Source organism: Bufo bufo, chromosome 7, assembly GCF_905171765.1.
Source record: "Bufo bufo chromosome 7, aBufBuf1.1, whole genome shotgun sequence".
NCBI classification, from domain to species: domain Eukaryota; kingdom Metazoa; phylum Chordata; class Amphibia; order Anura; family Bufonidae; genus Bufo; species Bufo bufo.
This window is the reverse complement of record NC_053395.1, coordinates 175,162,042-175,187,167: the sequence shown is the minus strand read 5'-3', so window position 1 is coordinate 175,187,167 and position 25,126 is coordinate 175,162,042. Positions and strand designations below refer to the sequence as shown.

The 25,126-nt window shown below is 43.6% G+C and overlaps 1 protein-coding gene across 2 annotated transcripts in view; it reads left to right on the top strand.

Annotated features, from left to right (window-relative positions):
• ITPRID2 (ITPR interacting domain containing 2) overlaps window positions 1–25,126 on the top strand; it is an 87,852-nt gene that overhangs the window by 32,703 nt on the left and 30,023 nt on the right. For both annotated transcript variants that reach the window (XM_040439489.1, XM_040439491.1), the window contains 4 exons: window positions 3,972–4,014; window positions 4,106–4,204; window positions 8,220–8,428; window positions 18,244–18,935. In XM_040439489.1, the coding sequence (XP_040295423.1) occupies window positions 3,972–4,014; window positions 4,106–4,204; window positions 8,220–8,428; window positions 18,244–18,935 (1,043 nt within the window). The remainder of the gene's footprint in view (window positions 1–3,971; window positions 4,015–4,105; window positions 4,205–8,219; window positions 8,429–18,243; window positions 18,936–25,126) is intronic.

The following is a 25,126-nucleotide window of genomic DNA, read 5'->3' as shown; positions in this document are numbered from 1 at the left end:
GACCAGCAGTTGCCTCAGCAGTTGCCTCAGCAGTTAGCCTCAGCAAAGACATCCACATGACAGCATCTACTGCATTCCTGTATTGTATCACTGTATGTCACTGCTCTGGATCAAATAAACCCACGTTTGATTGCATCCTCATGTCTACATCTGGATGCATCTAACCTGAGCATCCGCCGGTCCGGTCTGCTCCACTGCTTGGATACGAAGGTAGGACAGTCACAAAGTCATTATCATTTACACCTTCATTCGCCTTCATGTGGGGACAGAACACTAAGGGCAATGTTCACACATTGCCTAACTTTAGACCTAATATTTTTCTACCAGCTGTTTTGGCTTAGGAGGCACCGTGCATATTACTTCTGTCAATGAAGGCACCGGACCATCTTGTTCCATCTTGTAATTTTTTAATTTTCTTTTATAGTTACTGCTTTTCACACTTGTGGTCCACTTTTTAGGACAATTTTTTTCAAACCTATGCATGCTTTGAGCCCCCCCGCCCCTTCCTAACCACCACCACCCAATTGCTTGGAGTTTTTGTCGAACAGAACTTCTTGCTCTTACCAATGCTTTTTTCCCTTATACAGCTCTACAGAAAAAAATAGTGTGTTTAAACCCAGGGCAGGTGTTATGAGGCCTCCAAAAAACGCCAAGGACAAATCATTCACTATAGACTTTAAAGTAACATCTGCTCCATGAAAAAAGCAGGAAAAACAATGAAGGCAAAATAAAAATAAAACCCCTATGTGCTATACCAGCAGGGTTTATGTAGTATCGGGATAATCTTCCTGGGCGGAATTCTGCTACATTGTACAGAAAACGACAGCGCGGTGTTAGGTAATAGATTTAATTAACCTTTACAGTAGAAGTCCTCCTGTATGGACACGCCAGTCGTGTTCACTGTCAAAATAATTTAGTTTTTATGTAATCCGGATATGGAGCGCAGCGTTCCATCCTCTCGGCTACAGATTAGCTTGTTCTTATGTCGGAGAAGATGCCATTTATGGTAAACGCTGTTTTATTATATATCGCCTACAACCTATAATGAACACCTCTCCAAGAGACCGTATAATCCGTATCCTTTCGTCCTCGATAATCCAGCTTTCTTAATAACTGTAAGTTGTTCTTTGAAGTGAACGTGCCTTGTAAACCTGCACGTGTGCGTTAAAGAGCGAGCCTCTTGTGGCAGGTATATAAAGACGTGTCGGGTAGCTTAGACGTCCTCCAAGAAAACCAGAAGTAACTTAAACACTAATGTTCTCATAAAGACTGATTTATCTGCTGCTGCAAGTCGTGGCAAGCTCCAATATATAGCGCGGGGTTGGATGTGGAGCAGGGAAGGAAAGTCTTCTCGCGCTTCAGTGTGTTGTAATGGTTGTTGTTTAGTTTGTGTATTAGCACAAGAACCAGATCTGTCAATTTGTTCCTTTGTGTTCAGAATTAACTTCCTAGCAACCCCGCGGGTGCCGCACTATTTACTCTGATCCGGCGCATGTGACAAAGATTTAAGGGATCTTCTGTCGTCATTTTAAATACGGACTTTGTCTGTTTAGACCATTGGTGCACAGAAGTACTCCTAGAGGAGTCACTGCTTTCTTATGGAAAAGGTACAAATGGTTGGAGTGACTGGCCGTCTAGCAAGCTAGTACCAAAGGCCCACGAACATGCCAGATATATATTTTTTTTTAATGCAACAGAAGCAGAAAAAAGACAGGGCACCTTCTCATGCAATCATCCCTGAACAGAAAGAGAATTGGTTGGCAGTGCAGCATTCACAACCCTGGTAGAAGCATGTGAAGATATGCAACGAAAGGTCCTCTTCAGCTTGTCCGGACCGGTTGACGCATTAGATCGCGGCCACATGTGTAGCACCCAGTGGGCAGAAACCGTAAACGGCGCTGCTGATATCCAGGATCGTGGATAGTAACTGGAAACTTTATTGTGCATTAAATGGCTACGTGTTTCGGCACTGGACTAGTGCCTTCATCAGGCCATGTCTGATTTTTGGAGCCTTTGAAAAACCGATGGCTTTTTTTCTTCTTCTTTTTTTTTCCTCACTCCTCCCATGAATGGAGATGTATTTTCTCATCCACAAATCCTACGCTGAGATTCTCAAATCGGGCACATGGGTCAGTGAAAAAATATGGATTTGTGCTTGGCCCCATTGACTCGTATAGGTTTATGTAATGTATTTTAAGACTGCACACTGAAGAAAAACACATCGATGTGCATGAGCCACAAGACTACTTATTTTAAAGCACGCTATGTAATTTAGAGCTCGTTTCCAGTATCATTCAAGACTAGTTTGGAGGCAATTTTTTCCCCTGAATTAAAGTCACTAGGTAATCTATTCAATCGGGCAGATTGCCTGGTACGGTTGATCTTGCTGAATAAAATGAGGGTGCCTTAACACTCTGCGGATTTTGTTGCAGAATTTTCCGCGACTGAAAATCGGTTCCATTCATTTCAATAGGGTGGCAAGCACATGGATTTCTGAAAGCCCCATTCAGGTGAATGGAACGGATTTTCTGCAATAAAATCTGCAGTGTGTGAAGGCGCCATTTATACCTTTCTTTGTTTTGTAGCTTAAACGGCTACCAATGATTTACAATGATACAAGATGGCATAATATTGGTGACACAGTGGCAGCTGTGAGAAGACAGAGTTGTCTTGTCCTGCCAATGTATAGTATTCTGAGCATCGAGGGACATAGCTGTAACGGTGCTCCGTGCGCTACTGCCAGCCCCCTGATGCTCTAATTTGCATGAATATAAAAATCATGGTATCTCAGCAGCCACAAAAAAAGTGTTTATTTTAATCAATCAACCCTACCAGGGAATGTCTGGCTTAATAGGGTTGATTGTGTTAAAGGCTAGTTGTCTTTCTGTTCACTTTAGTTTGATCTCTTTCTAGGAGAACTGGGTGACCTGCCTTTTTTTCTATTTTATAACTTCAAGAAGGATTTCTTGTAGGGTCCTAAATGGTGACACTGACCAACCAATCCTTGCAAAATTAAAGTATTTGTCATTGCTCTTGTGAAGTCGGCCATTCCCTTGGTGGTATAATAGCTGTGGGGGTTAGAGAAACCCTACAGCCTTTGGCTGATTGTTAGAATGGCTTCTGCGTCATGAGATAAAGTTGGATTTGGGGTGATTCGGACAACTCCTGGCTGCTGTAGGGTGACCATATTCGTTTGCTTACTACTTTATGGGCAAATGTACCGCCGGATAACTGAAAGAATAACTGCAGCAATTTGCATTAAAACGTATGATGTTACAGGGTGGTTCACAGCCATGGAGCACACCACCACTACTTGTGCAGGCACCCTAAATAGAAATACTTCATGACTGTGATATTTCCTAGTTTACATGGGTCTCCTGGTTTACATGGGTCTGTAGCAATTTATACACTGCACAAAGACAGTAAAGCGAACTTGGTCAATGCCCTGTGCTGAAGGTAATTCTGCAAATTTACAGGAGAAGCTCATATTTGGGTCATGTTTGCAGTATTACGGTAGTTACTCCTGGTGTTGGGCGACTGTCATTTCTATCATCCTCCAAATAATTCCTCATATAGTTTGTCATGGGAATGATTTACATATGTGATTCTAGTGAAGAGCGCACTTGTATTGACACGTACAAGTCACCCGCCGCGCGATGAGGTGGATGAATGCGGGCATGAGGTGTATCATCCCATAAAAGGAATTTGGTCTTTGTTAAATCAATTACAGGATTTATTTCTGAAACAAAAACTGACTATTGGAGACTTAAGACGTGTCCGATGAATGAAGCAGCTGCTGCTAATTGTTTGAAATCTGTAAAAGAATTTAAGAAGTGGCATGTACCTGCAAATCTGACAGGTTGGGCATTTAGAAAGCATTCTGCGATCTGAGCCCTTGCCAGCAAAGATTTAGGCTGCATGTGTCTATAGTAACTAAAGCATGACTAACTGCTCCTCTTCATTGTTTCTAGCTAATCATCTCCATCAAAGGTTCTTGCCGATGGAGCCCACCTTGTAAGTAACATTTCTTGGTGCTCCCGCTTCATCAGTTCTTTGAACTGATATCATTACCGATTGTTCACGCTGGTGTCTTTCTGCTTTAAAGCAATGGTATGCTGGCACAAGATCGACGACTCCAGTTTCACCAGAAGGGGAGAAGCATGAACTCCACTGGATCTGGAAAAAGCAGTACAACTGTATCAAGGTAGGTGTCCTTCATACATGTGCTTGAAATGTGTGCAAGTCTATTCGGGGGAAGTGTGCATCTTCATTTTCTGTCCTCATGGATGAGAAGTGTATCCATGTGGACCTTGGTGTCCAGTACGTGTGCTGGTGGGGACCCCCACCGACAAGATGATGTATGTAAACTCCATGCAGATGATCTTAGTTGGACTTAAATGCAGGACAAGTGTCATCATATGATAGACAATGCAACATGAATGCTCTTTGAGATCAGCTCCTCTCCTGACCAAGGACATTCTTTTCATCTTGGGATTCTCCATAAAGTCAACAAGTTAAGCTTAACCCCTTCAAGTGACATCCCGTTTGGGCCAAATGCTAATGGTAATAATTTTGGAATACTTTTACTTATCCAAGCCATTCTGAGAATGTTTTCTCGTGACACCTCGTACTTCATGATGGTGGTGAATATGAGTTAAAACGTTTTACCTTTTTTTTATGCATAAAAAAAAAAAAAAAAATTAAAAATTTTGCTATTTTCAAAATTTGAATTTCTTTGCTTTTAAGACTAAGTGAAACTTCTTCATAAAATAGTTATTACTTTACATTCCCCATATGTCTACTTTATGTTGGCATCATTTTGTAAATGTAATTTTTTAGGAAGTTAGAAGTTTAGAAGCACATTTTTAATTTTTTAAGAACATTTCCAAAACCTACTTGTTATGAAGGACCATTTGTTATGAAGTCACTTTGTGGGGCTTATATGGTAGAAACCACCCATAAATGACCACATTTTAGAAATTACGCCCCTCAAATTATTCAAAACTGATTTTACAAACTTTATTGACCCTTTAGGTGTTAAAGCAAAATGGGAAATTTTAAAATGTCATTTTTTTGAGGGCAGATTATCCATTTAAATCCAATTTTCCTGGAACACGTCAAGGGTTAACAGCCAAAGAAACCTCAATATTTATTACCCTGATTCTGCAGTTTACAGAAACTACCCATATGTTGTCGTAAACTGCTGTATGGGCACACTGCAGGGCTCAGAAGGAAAGGAGTGCCATATTGTTAACGGAGTGCAGATTTTGCTGGACTGGTTCCAGGTGCCATGTCACATTTGAAGAGACTCTGAGGTACCCTTAGAAAGAAAACCCCAAAAAGTGACCCCATTTTGGAAACTCCCCCCCTCAAGGAATAAATTTAGTGGTGAAGTAAATACTTTGACCCAACAAGCGTTTCATAGAATTTAGAAACACATGGCTGTGAAAATGAAAAATTTACTTTTATTTCCAATATACAGTTGCTTTAGCCCCAAATAGTTTCTCAAGGGGTAACAGGAGAAAATGCACCCCACAATTTGTTCATTTTTTCCTGAATTACGGCAACACCTCATACGTGGTCATAAACCACTGTTTGGGGGAATGGCAGCATTCAGAAGGGAAGGAGCGGCATCAGGATTTTCTAACATGTAATTTTGCTGAAATTAGTTTAGGGCCCATAACATTTGTATTTTTTTCACCAATGTAGCCTTGTGGGGACTTGTATCATTTTGGGGTACATAGGTCTTTTTGATCACTTTTTATGCTTTTTATTTTTTGTGGAGATGAAGTGGGCAAAAATGGCAATTCTGTCTGTTTTTTTAAAAAAAAAATTTATGTGGCTCCTTGTGGTAAATATTATGATTATTTTATTCTGTGGGTTGATAAGGTTATGGCGATAACAAATTTATGTAGTTTGTTTTTTACTACTTTTTCAACAATAAATCACTTGTTAAAAATTATACTTTGCATTTACATATACTAAAGTCCATAGCCTTTTATATTTTTTCACCAATGTAGCTGTGTGGGGGCTTGTTTTTTGCACGGCGGTTTGTAGTTTTTATTGGTATCATTTTGGAGTACATATGTCTTTTTGATCGCTTGTTTATTTTTTGTGTGGACGTGAAGATCCAGTGGGCCTGATGGCTATACAGTGCATTGCAATGCACTGTATAGTGTTTATTACAGTTACACTAAGGGCTCATTCAGACGGCCGTATGCTGTCCGCAAAAATACTGAATGCTATCCGTTTTTTTTGCGGATCCGCAAAAAAAATGAAACATGTCCTATACTTGTCCGTGAAAATCAGGACATGGCCCCATTGAAGTCTATGGGTCTGCAAAAATACTGAATGCTATCCGTTTTTTTGCAGATCCGTTTTTTTGCGGATCCGCAAAAAAACGGATAGCATTCAGTATTTTTGCGGACAGCATACGGTCGTCTGAATGAGCCCTAAGGCTGATCAGACCCTCGGGGTCTGATCAGCCTTGGGTACATGGCAGCCCAGATGCCTTTGTAAGGTGTCCGGTTGCCATGGCAACAATCGGCCCGCTGCCATGATGGAAGACAGAGGGAGCTCCCTCCCTCTCAACCCCATGGATCCCGCTGGCGGCTGCTGACCGTGTCATCTAAGGGGTTAAATGGCGGAGAGCAGTGCCAGCGCCGATTTCGGTCGTAGCAGCAGTGTCAGCTGTAAATTACAGCAGACACTCTATGCTAATGGCAGCGGCTCCATTCCTGAGCCGCTGCCATCAGAGCTCGCACAGAGGATCAGGCTGCAGGGGGCATCTGGAGGCAATTGTGGCATATGGGGGCTGTATAATCAGGCACAGTGGAGGGCATCTGCCATGGGGGCCGTTTAATCGGGCACAGTGGGGGGCAACTGCCATCAGAGCCCGCACAGAGGATCAGGCTGCAGGGGGCATCTGGAGGCAATTGTGGCATATGGGGGCTGTATAATCAGGCACAGTGGGGGCCATGGCTGATTTCAGGCTGTGATCTCCAGCGTGGAGATCACAGCCTGAAACCATTATTTTTAACACTAAAGCTTTCCGATTTGGTATGTCTGCAGAGACTAACCAATCGGAGCGCTTCCCGGCAAGAGACCACTCTGATTGGTCCCTTGTCGGCTTCCCCGGTGTCTGAGACTCTTTAGTGTCACAGCCCAAGTAAGCAAATTGGACCTGACTGTACGTCCAAATGCGTGAAAGGGTTAGTGCGAAATTGTCACGTTGAACACAAAATGTTATGTAGCTGGAGGCACCGAGTAGAATGAGTTACAGTTCTGTGGACAATTCGTCAGTATAACTTGAATTTTATTCATTTAAATTCCTTTGCATTCTAGTCTTGAGCCCAGTAGGTGGTTCTGCCTGCTGATTGGCAGCTTTATCTTAAGGTGGTCAATCGTTGAGTGAGATATCTCCCATTGAGTAGAGACCTAAACTAATACATTTCAAGTTATACCAAATGTTTTCCCATAAAACCTATATATCTAACTGCTCAGCTCTTCTTGCTTTATAACATATATTTTCATGGTGACTGGATCCCTTTTTAAAAGGGGTTTTCCGTGTTGGATAAATCCCTGTTTGTTAGAAATATTCCTTGACAATAAGCTGGTCACAAAGTGTCCCTTGGTATACCCCTTGAGCAGTCGGCCATCATCTGTGGGGAAACCTGCCTGTAAAAGTTCCTTTGCACAGGACGATCAGGTACGAACTCTCGTTCCCGATCTGCCTGTGTAAAGGGGCCGTTGTTCATCAGTTGTTAATGGTCCCTGGACAGCAGATTGTGCTGTGTTAAGGGCGATCTGCTGGCCAGAAATAAGGAATTTGTATGCGGACAATCAATAGCAGTAGCCATTGCTCTTCCCCATACATTGGAGGTGATTACTGCATGTAAATGCACCTCTCACCGCCTCCTTCCAAGCAAGCAATTATCGAGAAGGAATGTTTCTTTCCAATAATTGATTAGGCAATCGGCCCATGTAAATGCACTGGAAGTGTTCTCTTTCCTTGTAGAGTCACCAGAGGAGGAAATTGAGCATTACACAGTGGACAATCAAATAAGTAGGTTGTCCATGTAATGAATGTCAACACAGGTCCTGCAGAACAAGTCATGCTCTTTGTAACGTCCGTTCGTCTCTATGTAAAAATGAGTTTACATAAGCGGCCAACCATTTTACTTTTAATAGTTTAATTTTTTGTTATTTCCTTCCTTCAGTGTGTCAGAACTTTTAGACCTTTATGAAGAAGATCCTGAAGAAATTCTTTACAATCTTGGGTTTGGAAGGGATGAACCGGACATTGCTTCAAAAATACCACCCAGGTTTTTCAACAATTCCTCTTTTGCCAATGGGATCGATATCAAAGTATTTTTAAATGCGCAAATGCAACGGCTGGAGTTGGAGAATCCAAACTACGCCTTAACAAGTAAGTGCCTTTAAAAGCTGTTGTGTATGCTCTACAAGCTCACCTAAGAGTTTGTGTGGAGGTTTAGTTACTAGTGCTGCGGGCGGGCACAAAGGATGCCTCTAGTCGCTGAATAGACCATTGTTGTAACTTAAAATTCCAGGCCACTTGGCATCAGCCTCATGCTGGTTAGGGTATAGTCGAGTATGTGTCGGAGTCTGTGCCAAAGCTCAGTCTCTTGTTAATTGAATTCTAAGCATTTCCTGATTCATGCTGAGCGTTTCATTCTCTTCTCTGGGACCGGTGTATAAAAAGGTAGCAGGGCAACTAAGTTGTCATAAAATTGCTTATTTAAGCCTTTTTATAATCAAAATTCGAAATATTCACATTTTACTGAGAAATAAAAATCACTTGGCCGTGGATCATATGTACTAGAAGTGTGTAGTTTTTATACTCTTTGCAGTCCCTTCCTAGATCCTGTTCTGTCGATGTTGTCTGTCCAGGGATGTCCCATGAAAATGAGTGGCTGTCACTATTAATAGTGGTGTGTTGTAGTATGGTGGATCTCTCTCATGCCGTAAAGGGGTTGTCTCATCATGGGGGCATATTGCTAGGATATGCCCCCATTGTCTTATAGGTGCGGGGACGGGAACGGAGCCCCGCAAGTGAAGCAGGGCGCACTGCGCATGCGTAGCCGCCCTCCATTCATTTTGTATGGGGCTAGCGAAAATAGCCGAGCGCTGGCTCTGTCTTTTCTGTCGGACCCATAGAAATAAATGGGAGCGGGGGCCGCACATGACCGGTATGCTCCCATTCACTTCTATGGGGAACTAGCTTGGTGGTGGCCGGATCGGAGTCTTCCAGCCACCACCTTGCGAGGCTCCGTTCTCGATTTATAGATGCGGGTCCCAGCAGTGGGACCCGCACCTAAAAGACAATGGGGGCATATCCTAGCGATTATGCCCTCATTGTCTATGATGAGACAACCCCTTTAAGGCTAGAATAAACTGAGTGAGTAGTAGTGAAAATAAAATTACATATTTTGTAGCAAAGGAACTTGTATTGATCTTTTTTTCTGTTTTGGCATTTCAAGTATTTTAAAACCCCCATATATCACCCTATTAACCACCTCAGCCCCCAGTGCTTAAACACCCTGAAAGACCAGGCCACTTTTTACACTTCTGACCTACACTACTTTCACCGTTTATTGCTCGGTCATGCAACTTACCACCCAAATGAATTTTACCTCCTTTTCTTCTCACTAATAGAGCTTTCATTTGGTGGTATTTCATTGCTGCTGACATTTTTACTTTTTTTGTTATTAATCGAAATTTAACGATTTTTTTTGCAAAAAAATGACATTTTTCACTTTCAGTTGTAAAATTTTGCAAAAAAAACGACATCCATATAGAAATTTTGCTCTAAATTTATAGTTCTACATGTCTTTGATAAAAAAAAAATGTTTGGGTAAAAAAAAAATGGTTTGGGTAAAAGTTATAGCGTTTACAAACTATGGTACAAAAATGTGAATTTCCGCTTTTTGAAGCAGCTCTGACTTTCTGAGCACCTGTCATGTTTCCTGAGGTTCTACAATGCCCAGACAGTACAAACACCCCACAAATGACCCCATTTCTGAAAGTACACACCCTAAGGTATTCGCTGATGGGCATAGTGAGTTCATAGAACTTTTTATTTTTTGTCACAAGTTAGCGGAAAATGATGATTTTTTTTTTTTTTTTTTTTTTTTTTTTTTCTTACAAAGTCTCATATTCCACTAACTTGTGACAAAAAATAAAAAGTTCTATGAACTCACTATGCCCATCAGCGAATACCTTGGGGTCTCTTCTTTCCAAAATGGGGTCACTTGTGGGGTAGTTATACTGCCCTGGCATTCTAGGGGCCCAAATGTGTGGTAAAGAGTTTGAAATCAAATTCAGTAAAAAATGACCTGTGAAATCCGAAAGGTGCTCTTTGGAATATGGGCCCCTTTGCCCACCTAGGCTGCAAAAAAGTGTCACACATGTGGTATTGCCGTACTCAGGAGAAGTTGAGGAATGTGTTTTGGGGTGTCTTTTTACATATACCCATGCTGGGTGAGATAAATATCTTGGTCAAATGACAACTTTGTATAAAAAAATGGGAAAAGTTGTCTTTTGCCAAGATATTTCTCTCACCCAGCATGGGTATATATAAAATGACACCCCAAAACACATTCCCCACCTTCTCCTGAGTACGGAGATACCAGATGTGTGACACTTTTTTGCAGCCTAGGTGGGCAAAGGGGCCCATATTCCAAAGAGCACCTTTCGGATTTCACAGGTCATTTTTTACTGAATTTGATTTCAAACTCCTTACCACACATTTGGGCCCCTAGAATGCCAGGGCAGTATAACTACCCCACAAGTGACCCCATTTTGGAAAGAAGAGACCCCAAGGTATTCGCTGATGGGCATAGTGAGTTCATGGAAATTTTTTTTTTTTTGTCACAAGTTAGTGGAATCGGAGACTTTGTATGAAAAAAAAAAAAAAAAAAAATCATCATTTTCCACTAACTTGTGACAAAAAATAAAAAATTCTAGGAACTTGCCATGCCCCTCACGGAATACCTTGGGGTGTCTTCTTTCCAAAATGGGGTCACTTGTGGGGCAGTTATACTGCCCTGGCATTTTCCAGGGGCCCTAATGTCTGGTAAGTAGGTAAATGACCTGTGAAATCTGAAAGGTGCTCTTTGGAATGTGGGCCCCTTTGCCCAGCTAGGCTGCAAAAAAGTGTCACACATCTGGTATCTCCGTACTCAGGAGAAGGTAAGGAATGTGTTTTGGGGTGTCATTTTACATATACCCATGCTGGGTGAGAGAAATATCTTGGCAAAAGACAACTTTTCCCATTTTTTTTTATACAAAGTTGGCATTTGACCAAGATATTTATCTCACCCAGCATGGGTATATGTAAAATGACACCCCAAAACATATTCCCCAACTTCTGCTGAATACGGAGATACCACATGTGTGACACTTTTTTGCAGCCTAGGTGGGCAAAGGGGCCCAAATTCCTTTTAGGAGGGCATTTTTAGACATTTGGATACCAGACTTCTTCTCACGCTTTGGGGCCCCTAAAATGCCAGGGCAGTATAAATACCCCACATGTGACCCCATTTTGGAAAGAAGACACCCCAAGGTATTCAATGAGGGGCATGGCGAGTTCATTGAAAAAAAAAAATTTTGGCACAAGTTAGCGGAAATTGATTTTTGGGATTTTGTTCTCACAAAGTCTCCCTTTCCGCTAACTTGGGACAAAAATTTCAATCTTTCATGGACTCAATATGCCCCTCAGCGAATACCTTGGGGTGTCTTCTTTCCAAAATGGTGTTATTTGTGGGGTGTTTGTACTGCCCTGGCATTTGAGGGTCTCCGCAATCATTACATGTATGCCCAGCATTAGGAGTTTCTGCTATTCTCCTTATATTGAGCATACGGGTAATGAGATTTTTTTTTTCCGTTCAGCCTCTGGGCTGAAAGAAAAAAATGAACGGCACAGATTTCTTCATTCGCATCGATCAATGTGGATGAAAAAATCTCTGCCAAAAAAAGAAAAAGGAGGGGAAAGGCGTCTGCCAGGACATAGGAGCTCCGCCCAACATCCATACCCACTTCAGCTCGTATGCCCTGGCAAACCCGATTTCTCCATTCACATCAATCGATGTGGATGAATAAATCATTGCCGGGATTTTTTTTTTTATATATACAAAGTGTTTGCCAAAGTATATGAACACCGCCACCTCCTCAGCTCATATGCCTCGGCAAACATATCTTTTACTGCTGAGGAGAAATCTCATCTTGCAGCGCCGCATACACCGACTTGCGTGTAATCTGACAGCAGCACAATGCTTCTGTCCGAATGCACATCAGTGCTGCAGCTAGTCGATCGGTTGGTCCACCTGGAAGGTAAAAAAAACAAAACAAAAAAGAAAAAACCAGGCCGCAAAGCAATAACTTTATTAACTTTAGAACAGAACATATTAACTTTTTTAAACTTTTTTAACTTTTTTACTTACCGGTAATTTTTTTTTGTTTAGTTTTTTTTACCTTTATAGAACAAACCTCTCCTTCCCCATGGGACAATGTGCAAAGCGCAAATCGCCCAAAGATGTGGCGAAGTACGTTATGCACTTTATCCCAGGTGAAAGGAGAGGTTTGCAGCAGCTGAGAGTAAAAGGGCCCTAATAGCCCTGTGTGCCTGTCCTGTGAGATGCAATCCCTATGCTAGGTGTACCTGTGTGTGGTACTTCCGGAAACACTCTCCATAGCATAGGGCAGGGTGGTCAGCACAGTCAGGACAGAAATAGCGGGTGTCACGCCTTATTCCACTCCTGCTACAGACACGACATCTTTTTCGGGGTGACGGTTGGGTTGAGGTACCAGGAACGACACTGGGGAAATGTCGCTCGTGTAGACGGCTAACTACACTGGGGGATGGGGCCACGGAACCTCCTGGGTAAAGGAGGTTCTCGATGATCTCTTCCTGGAATTTGAGGAAAGATCGTGTTCTCCCAGCCTTACTGTAGAGAACAAAACTATTGTACAGCGCCAATTGAATTAAATATACAGACACCTTCTTATACCAGCGTCTGGTTCTGCGGGAAACTAAATACGGAGACAACATCTGGTCATTGAAGTCCACCCCTCCCATGAGCGCATTATAGTCGTGGACACAGAGGGGCTTTTCAATGACACGGGTTGCTCGCTCAATTTGGATTGTCGTGTCTGCGTGAATGGAGGAGAGCATGTAAACGTCACGCTTGTCTCTCCATTTCACCGCGAGCAGTTCTTCGTTACACAAGGCAGCCCTCTCCCCCCTTGCAAGACGGGTGGTTACAAGCCGTTGGGGGAAGCCCACGCGACTAGTTCGCGCGGTGCCACAGGCGCAAATCCGTTCTAGAAACAAATGCCTAAAGAGGGCCACACTTGTGTAAAAATTGTCCACATAAAGATGGTACCCCTTGCCGAATAAGGGTGACACCAAGTCCCAGACTGTCTTCCCACTGCTCCCCAGGTAGTCAGGGCAACCGACCGGCTCCAGGGTCTGATCTTTTCCCTCATAGACACGAAATTTGTGGGTATAGCCTGTGGCCCTTTCACAGAGCTTATACAATTTGACCCCATACCGGGCACGCTTGCTTGGGATGTACTGTTTGAAGCCAAGGCGCCCGGTAAAATGTATTAGGGACTCGTCTACGCAGATGTTTTGCTCGGGGGTATACAAATCTGCAAATTTCTGGTTGAAATGGTCTATGAGGGGCCGAATTTTGTGGAGCCGGTCAAAAGCTGGGTGGCCTCTGGGACGGGAGGTGGTGTTGTCGCTAAAATGCAGGAAACGGAGGATGGCCTCAAATCGTGCCCTGGACATAGCAGCAGAGAACATGGGCATGTGATGAATCGGGTGCGTTGACCAATATGACCGCAATTCATGCTTTTTTGTCAGGCCCATGTTGAGGAGAAGGCCCAAAAAAAATTTAATTTCGGAAACTTGGACTGGTTTCCACCGGAAAGGCTGGGCATAAAAGCTTCCCGGGTTGGCGGATATAAATTGTGTGGCATACTGGTTGGTCTCTGCCACGACTAAGTCCAAGAGCTCCGCAGTCAAGAACAGCTCAAAAAATCCCAGGGCCGAACCGATTTGAGCCGTCTCAACCCGAACTCCAGACTGGGCGGTGAAAGGGGGAACTACAGGTGCGGCTGAAGTTGGTGACTGCCAATCAGGGTTTGCCAGCACCTCAGGGATTCTAGGGGCTCTACGGGCCTGTCTTTGCGGTGGCTGCGACGGGGTAACTAGTGCACGTGCCACCGTACCAGCTTCAACTGCCCTTCTGGTGCTCGCCACGTCACCATGTTGTACGGCAGTGCTGGTACTAGGTCCAGGGAGGGCTGCGCTGCTGGTGTATGCCTCACCACGTGATCCGGCAGCGACAGCCCCACTCTGCTGCTCTTGAAGCGGATCCTGCATAACCTGTGGTCTAGCGACATGGGGCCGGGTACGCCTGGTGCTGCCAGGGACCTCCACCTCCTCGTCCGAACTTTGGGTCAGAGAGCCACTGCTTTCCACAGGTTCATATTCTGACCCGCTAGATTCATCAGATGAGGGTTCCCACTCCTCATCCGACTGGGTCAGAATCCTGTAGGCCTCTTCAGAAGAATACCCCCTGTTTGACATTTTGGACTACTAAATTTAGGGGTATTCCCTGAGACTACCCAAGAAAAAAAGCAAACCTGTCTTACAAAGGGGAGGCTAGCGAAGTACCGGAGGCCGCTGCGGTTGATAAAAAATATCAAAACTGATTTTTTTATCGCCGCAGTGCGTGTAAAATGAATGTGCAGTGATCAAAAAATATATATTTTTTGTCACTGCGGTGGGGCGGGCGTGGGTGAACGCACGTGTGGGCGACCGATCAGGCCTGATCGGGCAAACACTGCGTTTTGGGTGGAGGGCGAACTAAAGTGACACTAATACTATTATAGATCTGACCGTGATCAGTTTTGATCACTTACAGATACTATAAAAGTACAAATGCTGATTAGCGATACGCTATTCAGCGAATAAAAGTGACTGCGGTGGGGTGGGCGCTAACTGACGCTAACTACCTAACCAAGGGGCCTAAACTATCCCTAAAACCTAACAGCCAATACTAGTGAAAAAAAAAAAGTGACAGTTTACACTGATCACTTTTTTTCCTTTCACTGGTGATTGACAGGGGCGATCAAAGGGGTGATCAAAGGGTTAATTGGGGTGCAGGGGGGTGATCTGGGGCTAAGGTGTAGTGTTGGTGCTACTCACAGTTCAGTCTGCTCCTGTGCTGGATCCAACCGACGAAAAGGACCAGCACAGGAGCAGAGAAGCCATATAACAGATCATATTTACTAATATGATCTGTTATATGGCTTGTGATTGGATTTTTTAAAAATCGCCAGCCTGCCAGCCAATGATCGTTGCTGGCAGGCTGGTGACGAACTTCTTCTTTAACTTTTGCCGGCCCGCGATGCGCATGCGCGGGCCGGCTTGGAGCGAAATCTCGCGTCTCGCGAGATGACGCGTATATGCGTGACTGTGCGCAGCGCTGCCACCTCCGGAACGCGAATCTGCGTTAGGCGGTCCGGAGGTGGTTAAAGGGTTTCTATCACTTCGTTTCACCTATTTAGCTTTCAGACACTAGCGATCCGCTAGTGTCTGCTTTATCTAACCATCCTAATATAAGAGCTTATTGTCCTGCCGTTTAGCTAAAAAAATAACTTATATAGATATGCAAATGAGCCTCTAGGTGCTATGGGGGCGTGATTAGCACCTAGAGGCTCCGTCTACCTTAACAAACTGCCGCCGCCCAGCGCGTCCCTCCGGAATGCGATGCTCCTCGTATTCGGCGCATGCGCAGTGAATGTCTGATCGCTTCCCTGCTCAGACATCTCCACTGCGCCTGCGCCGATGACGTCATAGTGCTCCGAGGAACAGGCGCAGTGGAGATGTCTGAGCAGGGAAGCGATCAGACATTCACTGCGCATGCGCAGAACAGAGACGCGCACGGAGAGGATCGCTTCAGCTGGAGATGGGCGGGCTGGAGGGACGCGCTGGGCGGCGGCAGTTTGTTAAGGTAGACGGAGCCTCTAGGTGCTAATCACGCCCCCATAGCACCTAGAGGCTCATTTGCATATCTATATAAGTTATTTTTTTAGCTAAACGGCAGGACAATAAGCTCTTATATTAGGATGGTTAGATAAAGCAGACACTAGCGGATCGCTAGTGTCTGAAAGCTAAATAGGTGAAACGAAGTGATAGAAACCCTTTAAGGACTGTGAAAAAGTATTCAAAATGGCTTTTAGGAAGTTTGTTAGCCTTTTTAGGTGTTTTGCAGGATTTAATGCAGATTAGAGGCAACATTTTAAACTTTTTTTTTTTTTTTTTTTTTGTAGATTTTAAATGGAAAGCAAAAATTATTTAACAAGAAGTAGTTTTAGCTAACAAATGTTTCATTTTTACAAAGGTGGAGAAAAAGCACTCCAAAATTGTTATGCAATTTTTCCTGAGTACGGCAATATAACTTTATTCTGCAGGTTGACACCATTATGATACTAAAATGTAGTTGTTTTTTTTCATGTTCGACTACTTTAGCATCATTAAATCACAATTTTATTAAAAATCATTTGTATTTTGCATCGCCATATTAAAAATCTAACATTGTATTTTTTTTTTTTTTTTACATCAACATACGGTAGCTGTGTAAGGGTACTTTCATACTAACGTTTTTCTTTTCCGGCACGGAGTTCCGTCAAAAGGGCTCAATGCCAGAAAAGAACTGATCAGGTGTATCCCATGCATCCTGAATGGAGAGCAATCTGTTCAGGATGTCTTCAGTTCAGTCTTTTTGACTGATCAGGCAAAAGATAAAACCACAGCATGCTACGGTTTTATCTCCGGCCAAAAAAACTGAAGACTTGCCTGAATGCTGGATCAGGCATTTTTTTCCATAGGAATGTATTAGTGCCGTATCCGGCATTCTGGTCTGCGCATGCGCAGACTGAAAAAAGGGTGAAAAAAATAAATGACTGATCCGGCATTTCAATGCATTTTTCTGACTGATCAGGCATATGTTTTGCCGGATCACTCTGCTGCAAGTGTGAAAGTAGCCTAAGGGTGTGTGTGTTTTTTTTTTTTTTTTTTTGTTTTTTTTCTACTGCATTAATTGTGGGGGATAAGTAACGTGATCCTTTTATTGATCAGGTGGTTACGGGCTTGGAAATACCAATCGTGTCTCTAACATTTAAAAAATCATTGGTTACAGGAAATGTTTTTTTGTCCCACTTGGAACTTAAAGATACAGTGGTCTGATCGGCTGTTGTGATATACTGCAATAGCCATCTATTGCAGTGTATTGTTCCTGTCAGTTTTACAATGGTGCTTCGCTTTCCAGACCCTGTTTCTGGCAGGGCCTGATAGGCTTTGGTACATGGCAGACTTGGAGGCCTTTGTAAGGCCTCCAGCTGCCATAGCAACCGTCACATTGCAATGAGACTGATTTGCTCCCTTTGTAAACTCCATCCAATGGTTTAAATGTCCAGGATCGGCGCTAGCACTGATATTGGCCATTGCAGCAGGGTATTGGCTGTACAGTTACAGCTGACTACCACTGTTGATGGTGGCAGCGCAGTTCCTGAGCCACTGCCATTTCTGCCTGTTAATATAAGTCATTGTGTACTAACCTTCAGTTTGCTATGTCATATATTTAAGGCTTTGTGCAGGAAAGGATTAAATCTGCAATTAAGGGTCCATTCACTCGTCCGTGTGTGTGGATCCGCAAAACACGGACATCGGCGGAGTGCGTTCTGCATTTTGCGGACCGCACATCGCCGGCACTGAATAGAAAATGCCTATTCTTGTCCGCAATTGCAGACAAGAATAGGACATGTTCTATATTTTTCGGTATCTGAGGTGCGGATCTGCAATTCCGGATCCGGGCAGCACATCGTGCTGCCCCATAGAAATGAATGGGTCCGCAATTCCGTTCCGCAAAATGTGGAGCGAAATTGCGGACGTGTGAATGGACCCTTAGGCAGATTGTTTTTACAGTGGATTTCTGTATGGTGACAGTCCACAGAAGAAAATTGGTCATGGTTGCTGTTTCATACACTGTGCCACTGTTGTCCACGAGCAGTGTGTGTATATGTCTGTCTGTAATATAAAAATATATATATATATATATATACATACACACACACACATACACATTTTTTTTTAATCATGGTATCTTTACATAAATTGAGATTTTCTGTTAATCTTTCTTTCTCCAACAGGTCGTTTTCGTCAAATTAAAGTCCTCACTGAGGTTGCAAACGCTTTTTCGTCATTGTACTCTCAAGTTTCTGGAACTCCACTCCAACAAATCGGCAGCTCTAAATCTTTAACTACTTCTACTACTACTAGTGAATCCAAACCAGCACCTCTTATTAGGTCTTCTAGTCAGACTGCAGCTCGTCTCATGGAGACACTATCGAAACTTAATTTATGTGGCACACGACCCTTAGGAGAAACTAACAATACTTCTCAGTCTGTAGAAGACAAAGGACCCAATGAAACTGGTAACGACGATGAATCGAGTAAAAGCGATCAGAAAGTACTGAAACCTTTCAAAAAGACTTCTCCACCTCTTGCTACAGTTAAAGAGGAAGTGCCTAATTCTTCAGCCAACAACACCGGTTGTCTTGATGTGTCTGTCCTTCCGAAGGAAAATGGTGTTTCAGAGATGTTGGCTCATTCCAGCACCAATGGAGAGGAACAGCCTTCAACAGACCTACATGAATGTGATATCTCTCTTGTGGGCTCCCCTACTAATAAGGATTTGAGTGTATCTACTGATCAGGATTGTGAGCACTACCTACCAGAAAAAAATCCATCTACTTCTACACCAGAGAGGGAACTGTGTTTGACAAACCCTTCCATATCAAGCCTTATAAAGCAGGATAAAGAATCTTTTGAGCTGGAAGAGGTATGCGTTTATATTGTTTTTAATTTTACATTTTTTTGTTACATTAAATTTTAAAGGGTTGGCCGGTTTCTTATATTGATGAACTATCCTCAGGATACATCATCAATATCAGATCGACGGGGGTCTGACTCCAGGCACTTTGCTGATCAGCTGTTTAGAGAGAACGCAGCGCTGCTTTATCTTTACTGTTAACCTGCTCGCCGTCGACTTCGCAGCGGTGAGTGGGTGTAATTGCCGGTCCTCCGTCCCATTCACTTCAATGGTAATGTAACTATCCTGAGGATATAGGGTAGGATACTAGCCAACTCCTTTAGAAAGGAGTCTGTCAGCTCTTTCACCTATTAAACTACTGCCAGTGGACTGTAGAGTGTGTGTGTGTGTGTGTGTGTGTATGTATGTATGTGTGTGTGTGTGTGTGTGTGTATGTATGTATGTATGTATATATATATATATATATATATATATAATATATTTTTCTCTCCTCCTTTCCTCCATGGGAAAGATTTATCTCTTTGCGTTGGAAGAAAGTCGCAAACCCCATGTTTGTGACTTTTGGAATGCCACTTAAAACAAATTTGGTCACAAGTGGCGTTTCTGCGCCATCCTTTCCCCCTTGGGATCCTGACGAGGCCACATTTTTATCTTCATTTGCGTCTATTTTCAGGTGCAAATGAATGCAGAAATCAACGTGGCTCAGAGCATGCGGCGGCTTTTGTCCAGCTGAAACTCTGCACTCGTGGCCAGATCCCATTACGGTTAATAGAGTTCGGAAGTGAACGGCAGTGTCCAGCTAGGCTGGATTTGGTGAAACAGGCAGATCAGTTAAATGGAGGTGTGAACCTACACTTAGCGAGTGAATGATCCTTTGGTCAGTGATCTGCAGAGCGTGTCATCTCACTGTAGGAAATGATTCAGCACAACTATCAGCTCTGACAACTGACAAGCCAGTGAGGCAAAGGTAGAATGGCAGAGGATGGCACATTGACTTCTGCGTAGATAAGATTAAACTATTATCATAAGGGTTTGCGTGCATGTTGTTACATGCTTTATGCTTGTTGCGTAAAGGGGTTAAAGGTCATTAGTATCTGATCGTGGGGGTCAGACACCCGGGACCCGCGCTGTTCAGCTGTTTTGAGAAGGCAGGGGCGCTCCTGTGCTCACAAAGCACAGCGCCATACATTGTATAGCAGCTGTAAATGGTATCTTGCTCAGCCGCATTGCCTTCTCAAACAGCTGATCAGCGTGTCGACTTCCCTCCCAGCAAGCTCAGATACGTCGTCAGTATAAAAATCTTAAAATAAACCCTTTTAAGGATGTGTTCACATGTGGCAAATCCACAGCATTGTACAATACCAGTATAGTGGATTGTGTGTGTGTATATATATAATATTGTAGATGTGTATTCGTACTGTGTGGATGAGATATAGATAAAATATACATTTATATTTATATCTATATCTCATCCACACAGTCCGAATACACATCTGCAGCATAATTTGACCATTGGCATTTTAAATCTTCAGCATGTCAATTTTCCGCCACGTATCCTCACTGCAGATTTTACCCTCTACAATGCAGAGGGCGAGATCTGTCCATTACAATGGTGACATTGCTCTGTAGCTCCAGCTGCGCAGAACAGCTGATCATAGGGGTGCGTGGTGTCTGATCCCCACCGATCAGCTAGTCATGGTCTTTCCAGAGGATAAGCCATCATTTTAGCAAAGGGTTAACAGCCTCTTTTTCTCTGCAGGATGATCACCTTGGTTAGGCTACATTCACATCTCCGGCAGGTTGTTCCAGCATAGAACAGTCTGCCAGAGTTAAAAAGATCTGGCATCGTCAAATACTGCCGTTCACTGCCGGACCCCATTGACTACTAAGATCCGGCAGTTTCTTCCATGAGTGCCAGGTTTTGACCAGACAAAAGCCGTTGCATGAACTGGTTTTTGTCCGGCCAAAACCCAGCACTCATGCCGAAAAGCAGCTGGATCCCATTATAGTCTACGGGGTCCAGAGGTGAACTGCAGTATTCAGCAATGCCGGGTCGGGTAACTGGACATGTGAACGTAGCCTTTGACATTTTAATTTGATCCGGCACATGTGTGTGGGTGGAAATGATATCCTTGTGGGTATGAATTGCTTATCGCCCGCTACCACCCACTTGTCTCCCTCCCCCTTAGTTCTGGGCATTGTTCTCCTTCTGTCTCGGCTCTTATCTGTACTTGCCAATACTCCGCCCTTCCTAAAAAAGCACAAGCGAAACGGTTTCATAATTGTGGTAAGTTTAGCTTCTGTTTTCTGGGACATTATCTCTTGTTAAATGTTAAGCACTTGAGTGAAGGGTGCACTTCATGTAATTGGAGAACTGCTCTAGGAAACTACAAATCAAGTATAGAGGGTGCTGGTCGGTGCACATAGCAGTACAGCTGTGATTGTAGCAAGCTGGAGATCTCCTTTGCATCTCAGGGATACTTGCCTCTAGCGAGAGAAGAGTGTTCATGCAAGCTACCTTTTTTCTTAAATTTTTTATTTTTTTTAAAGAACGTTTTATGTCGGCTAATATTTATGCCGTGATAGTCCCATCGGCAGAACGTCTGCCTCCTGCTACTGGAGTAGGAGGAAAGGACGAGTGATTGTGCAGAGTGCTGCAGCCTTCATTGAATTCTGTAAGGAGGGACTGGAAGAAGCCGAGTGAAAGCTGCAAGAATAGGAACAGCGCCCCCAGTGGTAGGGCTTCCACCATTCAGACCTTTATGGTATAACCTGTTGAAGTCTATACAGAAAGATCAAAAAGTAAGATGCCAGTTGAGAATTTGTAAGCACGCTGGCTGCCTGCCTCTGAGGACTTGTCCTCAGCGGATGGCTGCAGTGAATGAGTGGTGTATAAACTAGTAAAGTTTTGGTTATATCAACTACCCCTCACACGTGGGGACTATATGAAAATGGAATTCAGTCCAGAACTAGAATCCTCTTTAAAGGGGTTGTCCAGTCCCTTTTAAAGTTTTAGATCAAAAGTTCAGAATGGTATAAAAATAACAAACTAAGGCTACTTTCACGTCTGCGTTTTTATTTCAGGTTTTAAGATCCAGCAGAGAATCTCAAAACCTGAATTAAAAGCATCCGTTCCATTTAATACATCCTGTTGGCTCAGTTTTGGCTGGATCCAGTTGTATTAAATACAAAAAAATTGATCTGGCACCATTGACTTGGGCTATATTCACACTAGCGTTTTTGCTGGATCCGCCATCATAACAATACAACAGTCTGCATCCATTATGAACGGATCCGGTTGTATTATCTTTAGCATAGCCATTTCTATTGTCGGAGATAACTCATCTATCTCCATTCTCCAGTCATGACGGATCAGTCTTGCTATGCATTCTGGTGCACTCCGTTTTGTTCCCATTGACAATGAATGGGGACAAAACTGAAGCGTTTTCATCCGCTATTGAGATCCTATGACGGATCTCAATAACGGAACTTGGTGTGAAGGTAACCTTAGGCTACTTTCACACTTGCGTTTTTGCTGGATCCGGCAGGGTTCAGCAAAAACTCTTCCGTTACTGATAATACAACAGTCTGCATCCGTTATGTACGGATCCGGTTGTATTATCTTTAACATAGCCAAGACGGATCCGTCATGAACTCCATTGACTTGCATTGTGGGTCATGCCGGATCAGTCTTGCTCCGCATCTCGGGACGGAAAGCAAACTGCAGGATGCTCTCTGGTATGAGAACGGAATGCATTTTGGTGCATTCCCCCCCATTGACAATGAATGGGGACAAAATGGAAGCGGTTTTATTTCCGGTATTGAGACCCTATGATGGATCTCAATACTGGAAAACATTAACGCTAGTGTGAAAGTAGCCTTACATTGATTTTCATACCTGATCAGGTTTGTTCTGTTTTTCAAACCGGACACAAGTTGTATCCGGCCCCAAAACGCAACTGAACTGATGCATCCTGATCAGCTTTGTCTCCCTTCATTGTCAATGGGGACAAAACTGATCAGTTTACAGATCCTCTGCCGGATCTCACAACCTGAATTAAAAACGCAGATGTGAAAGTAGTGTAAAATGGATCTTGCTGATCCCTTGCTGGATCTCCGGCCGGCGTCTCTCTTGGCCTCCCGCAATGATGCAGCGGACTCCACTGAGGTCACAGGTGCAGCATGTCCATGTGGAGCTGTCATGGGTGGAGGCTAGGTTACAGAGAACAGCAAGGGACCCCGGTTACAGGGCATCCAGAAGGTGAGGAGTTATTTTAGACCCTACAGAGCCTGTTGGCCACTAATTTGAAGGCATTGGAGAACCCCTGGGTTTTTGATGAAAATGATTTGCAGCAGTGCGGACTTGGCAGAAATGGCCCTGGAAACTGTATTTTCATGCTGGTGCTTTCCTGGACATGTGTGTTCTGGGCAGTGTAGATTCACATTTTTACAGCCGCCTCCGTTTCAGTCACTGGCATGTACTGGAGGCCAGACTACCTGCCGCGTTAATTAAAAACTTTTGTTGCATGGTGCAATAAAGCCGATGACTAGATCTCTCAGCTGTACCTAGATAGGATCACCCTGATTATATGCTTGTGTAAGGAGAGTAAGCAAACAGCGACTGACCTAGAACACCTCCTACGCAGTTGTGGCAAGGAAAAAATGTCTAAAGGGCAAAGAAAATGTAATGCACAATAGCTGCTTTATGGAAGTGATGCTGAGCCTTTTTATTGTTTGAGCTTTTCAATTCTATTAAGGGTACTTTCACACTTGCGGCAAAGGATTCCGGCAGGCAGTTCTGTCGCCGGAAACGCATGCAAACTGATGGTATATGTCATACAGATCAGGATCCTGATCTGTACGAAAAATGCATTAAAATGCCGGATCCGTCTCTCCGGTGTCATCCGGAAAAAACGATCCGGCATTTTTTGCGGTCTGAGCATGCGCAGACCGCAATGCCGGATCCGTTTTTGCCGGAACACTTGGGGCCGGATCCGGCATTAATGCATGTCAATGGGGAAAAAATGCAATTTCCGGCATTCCGGCAAGTGTTCCATAATTTTGGACGGAGATGAACCCGCAGCATGCTGCGGTATTATCTCCGTCCTGAAAAGTCAAAGACTGAACTGAAGACATCCTGATGCATCCTGAACAGATTGCTCTCCATTCAGAATGCATGGGGATAAAACCGGTATAGAGCCCCTAGGACGGAACTCAGTGCCGGGAAAAAAACCTGCTAGTTTGAAAGTTTATTCTTTGTTCAGCTGTTTATTACTTGAGTGAAGTCTTGACCATTTGATACCCAAGTAGAAGCCTAGGGGTCGGACTTTAAAACCTCAGGTGGTTTCTTGCTTCTTGGACATTTGTGCGATCTGCACCTAGGCGCAGCAAGCTGCAGGAGTCTGTGCTAGTCTATTTGTACCTAGGACACTGGCTGGCCTGTTACATGTGCACTTGGCAGCTGAAGACGTCTGTGTTGGTCCCATGTTCATATGTTCCCGCATTACTGAGAAAAAACATGGTTTAATATATGCAAATGATCCTCCCAACGGGGGGGGGGGGGGGGGGGGCATTTTTTTTATTTTTTTTTATTGCCTGCAGAGGGCGCGGCTGCAGAGAGCAGAGCCTTTAGGAGTAAAGGTAACGCCCCCGTTGCTCCTAGAGCCTCATTTGCATATATTAAACCATGTTTTTTCTCTGACGCATATGAACATGGGTCCAACAGATTCCTTCAGCTGCCAAGTGCACGTGTAGCAGGTCAGCCAGTGTCATAGGGACAAAACTGCTGACAGATGCCATTTAGTGTATATAATTATTATAATTGTATATTTTTTTTCTTTTGTGGGTGTTTTTGATAGTTGGTGTCTCTGGTTTTGGAAAGATCTTCTCTTGATGCATGTAGGTGTATTTAAAAATGCTGAGAGTTGTAGACCTTTTGTGTGGACGTGATGCAACCTCACCAAATAACAGGAATTAGTGCCGACTCTGCATTCTGCGGGAGATGAAATACATACGGTTTCCATGTAGACTAAACCTGACGAAACCAATGTCTGTGAAAGTGCTTAGTATGCAGAGTGTCCCCCGCACATGCCTTCCGTTTCTCTCCTCCATTCAGCTGAGGAATGAGGAACTCGCTGTATTTCTAGAGAATTTTGGTCACGCTTCATAGGATCATCTTTTTTTAAAAGAAAAGATCATTT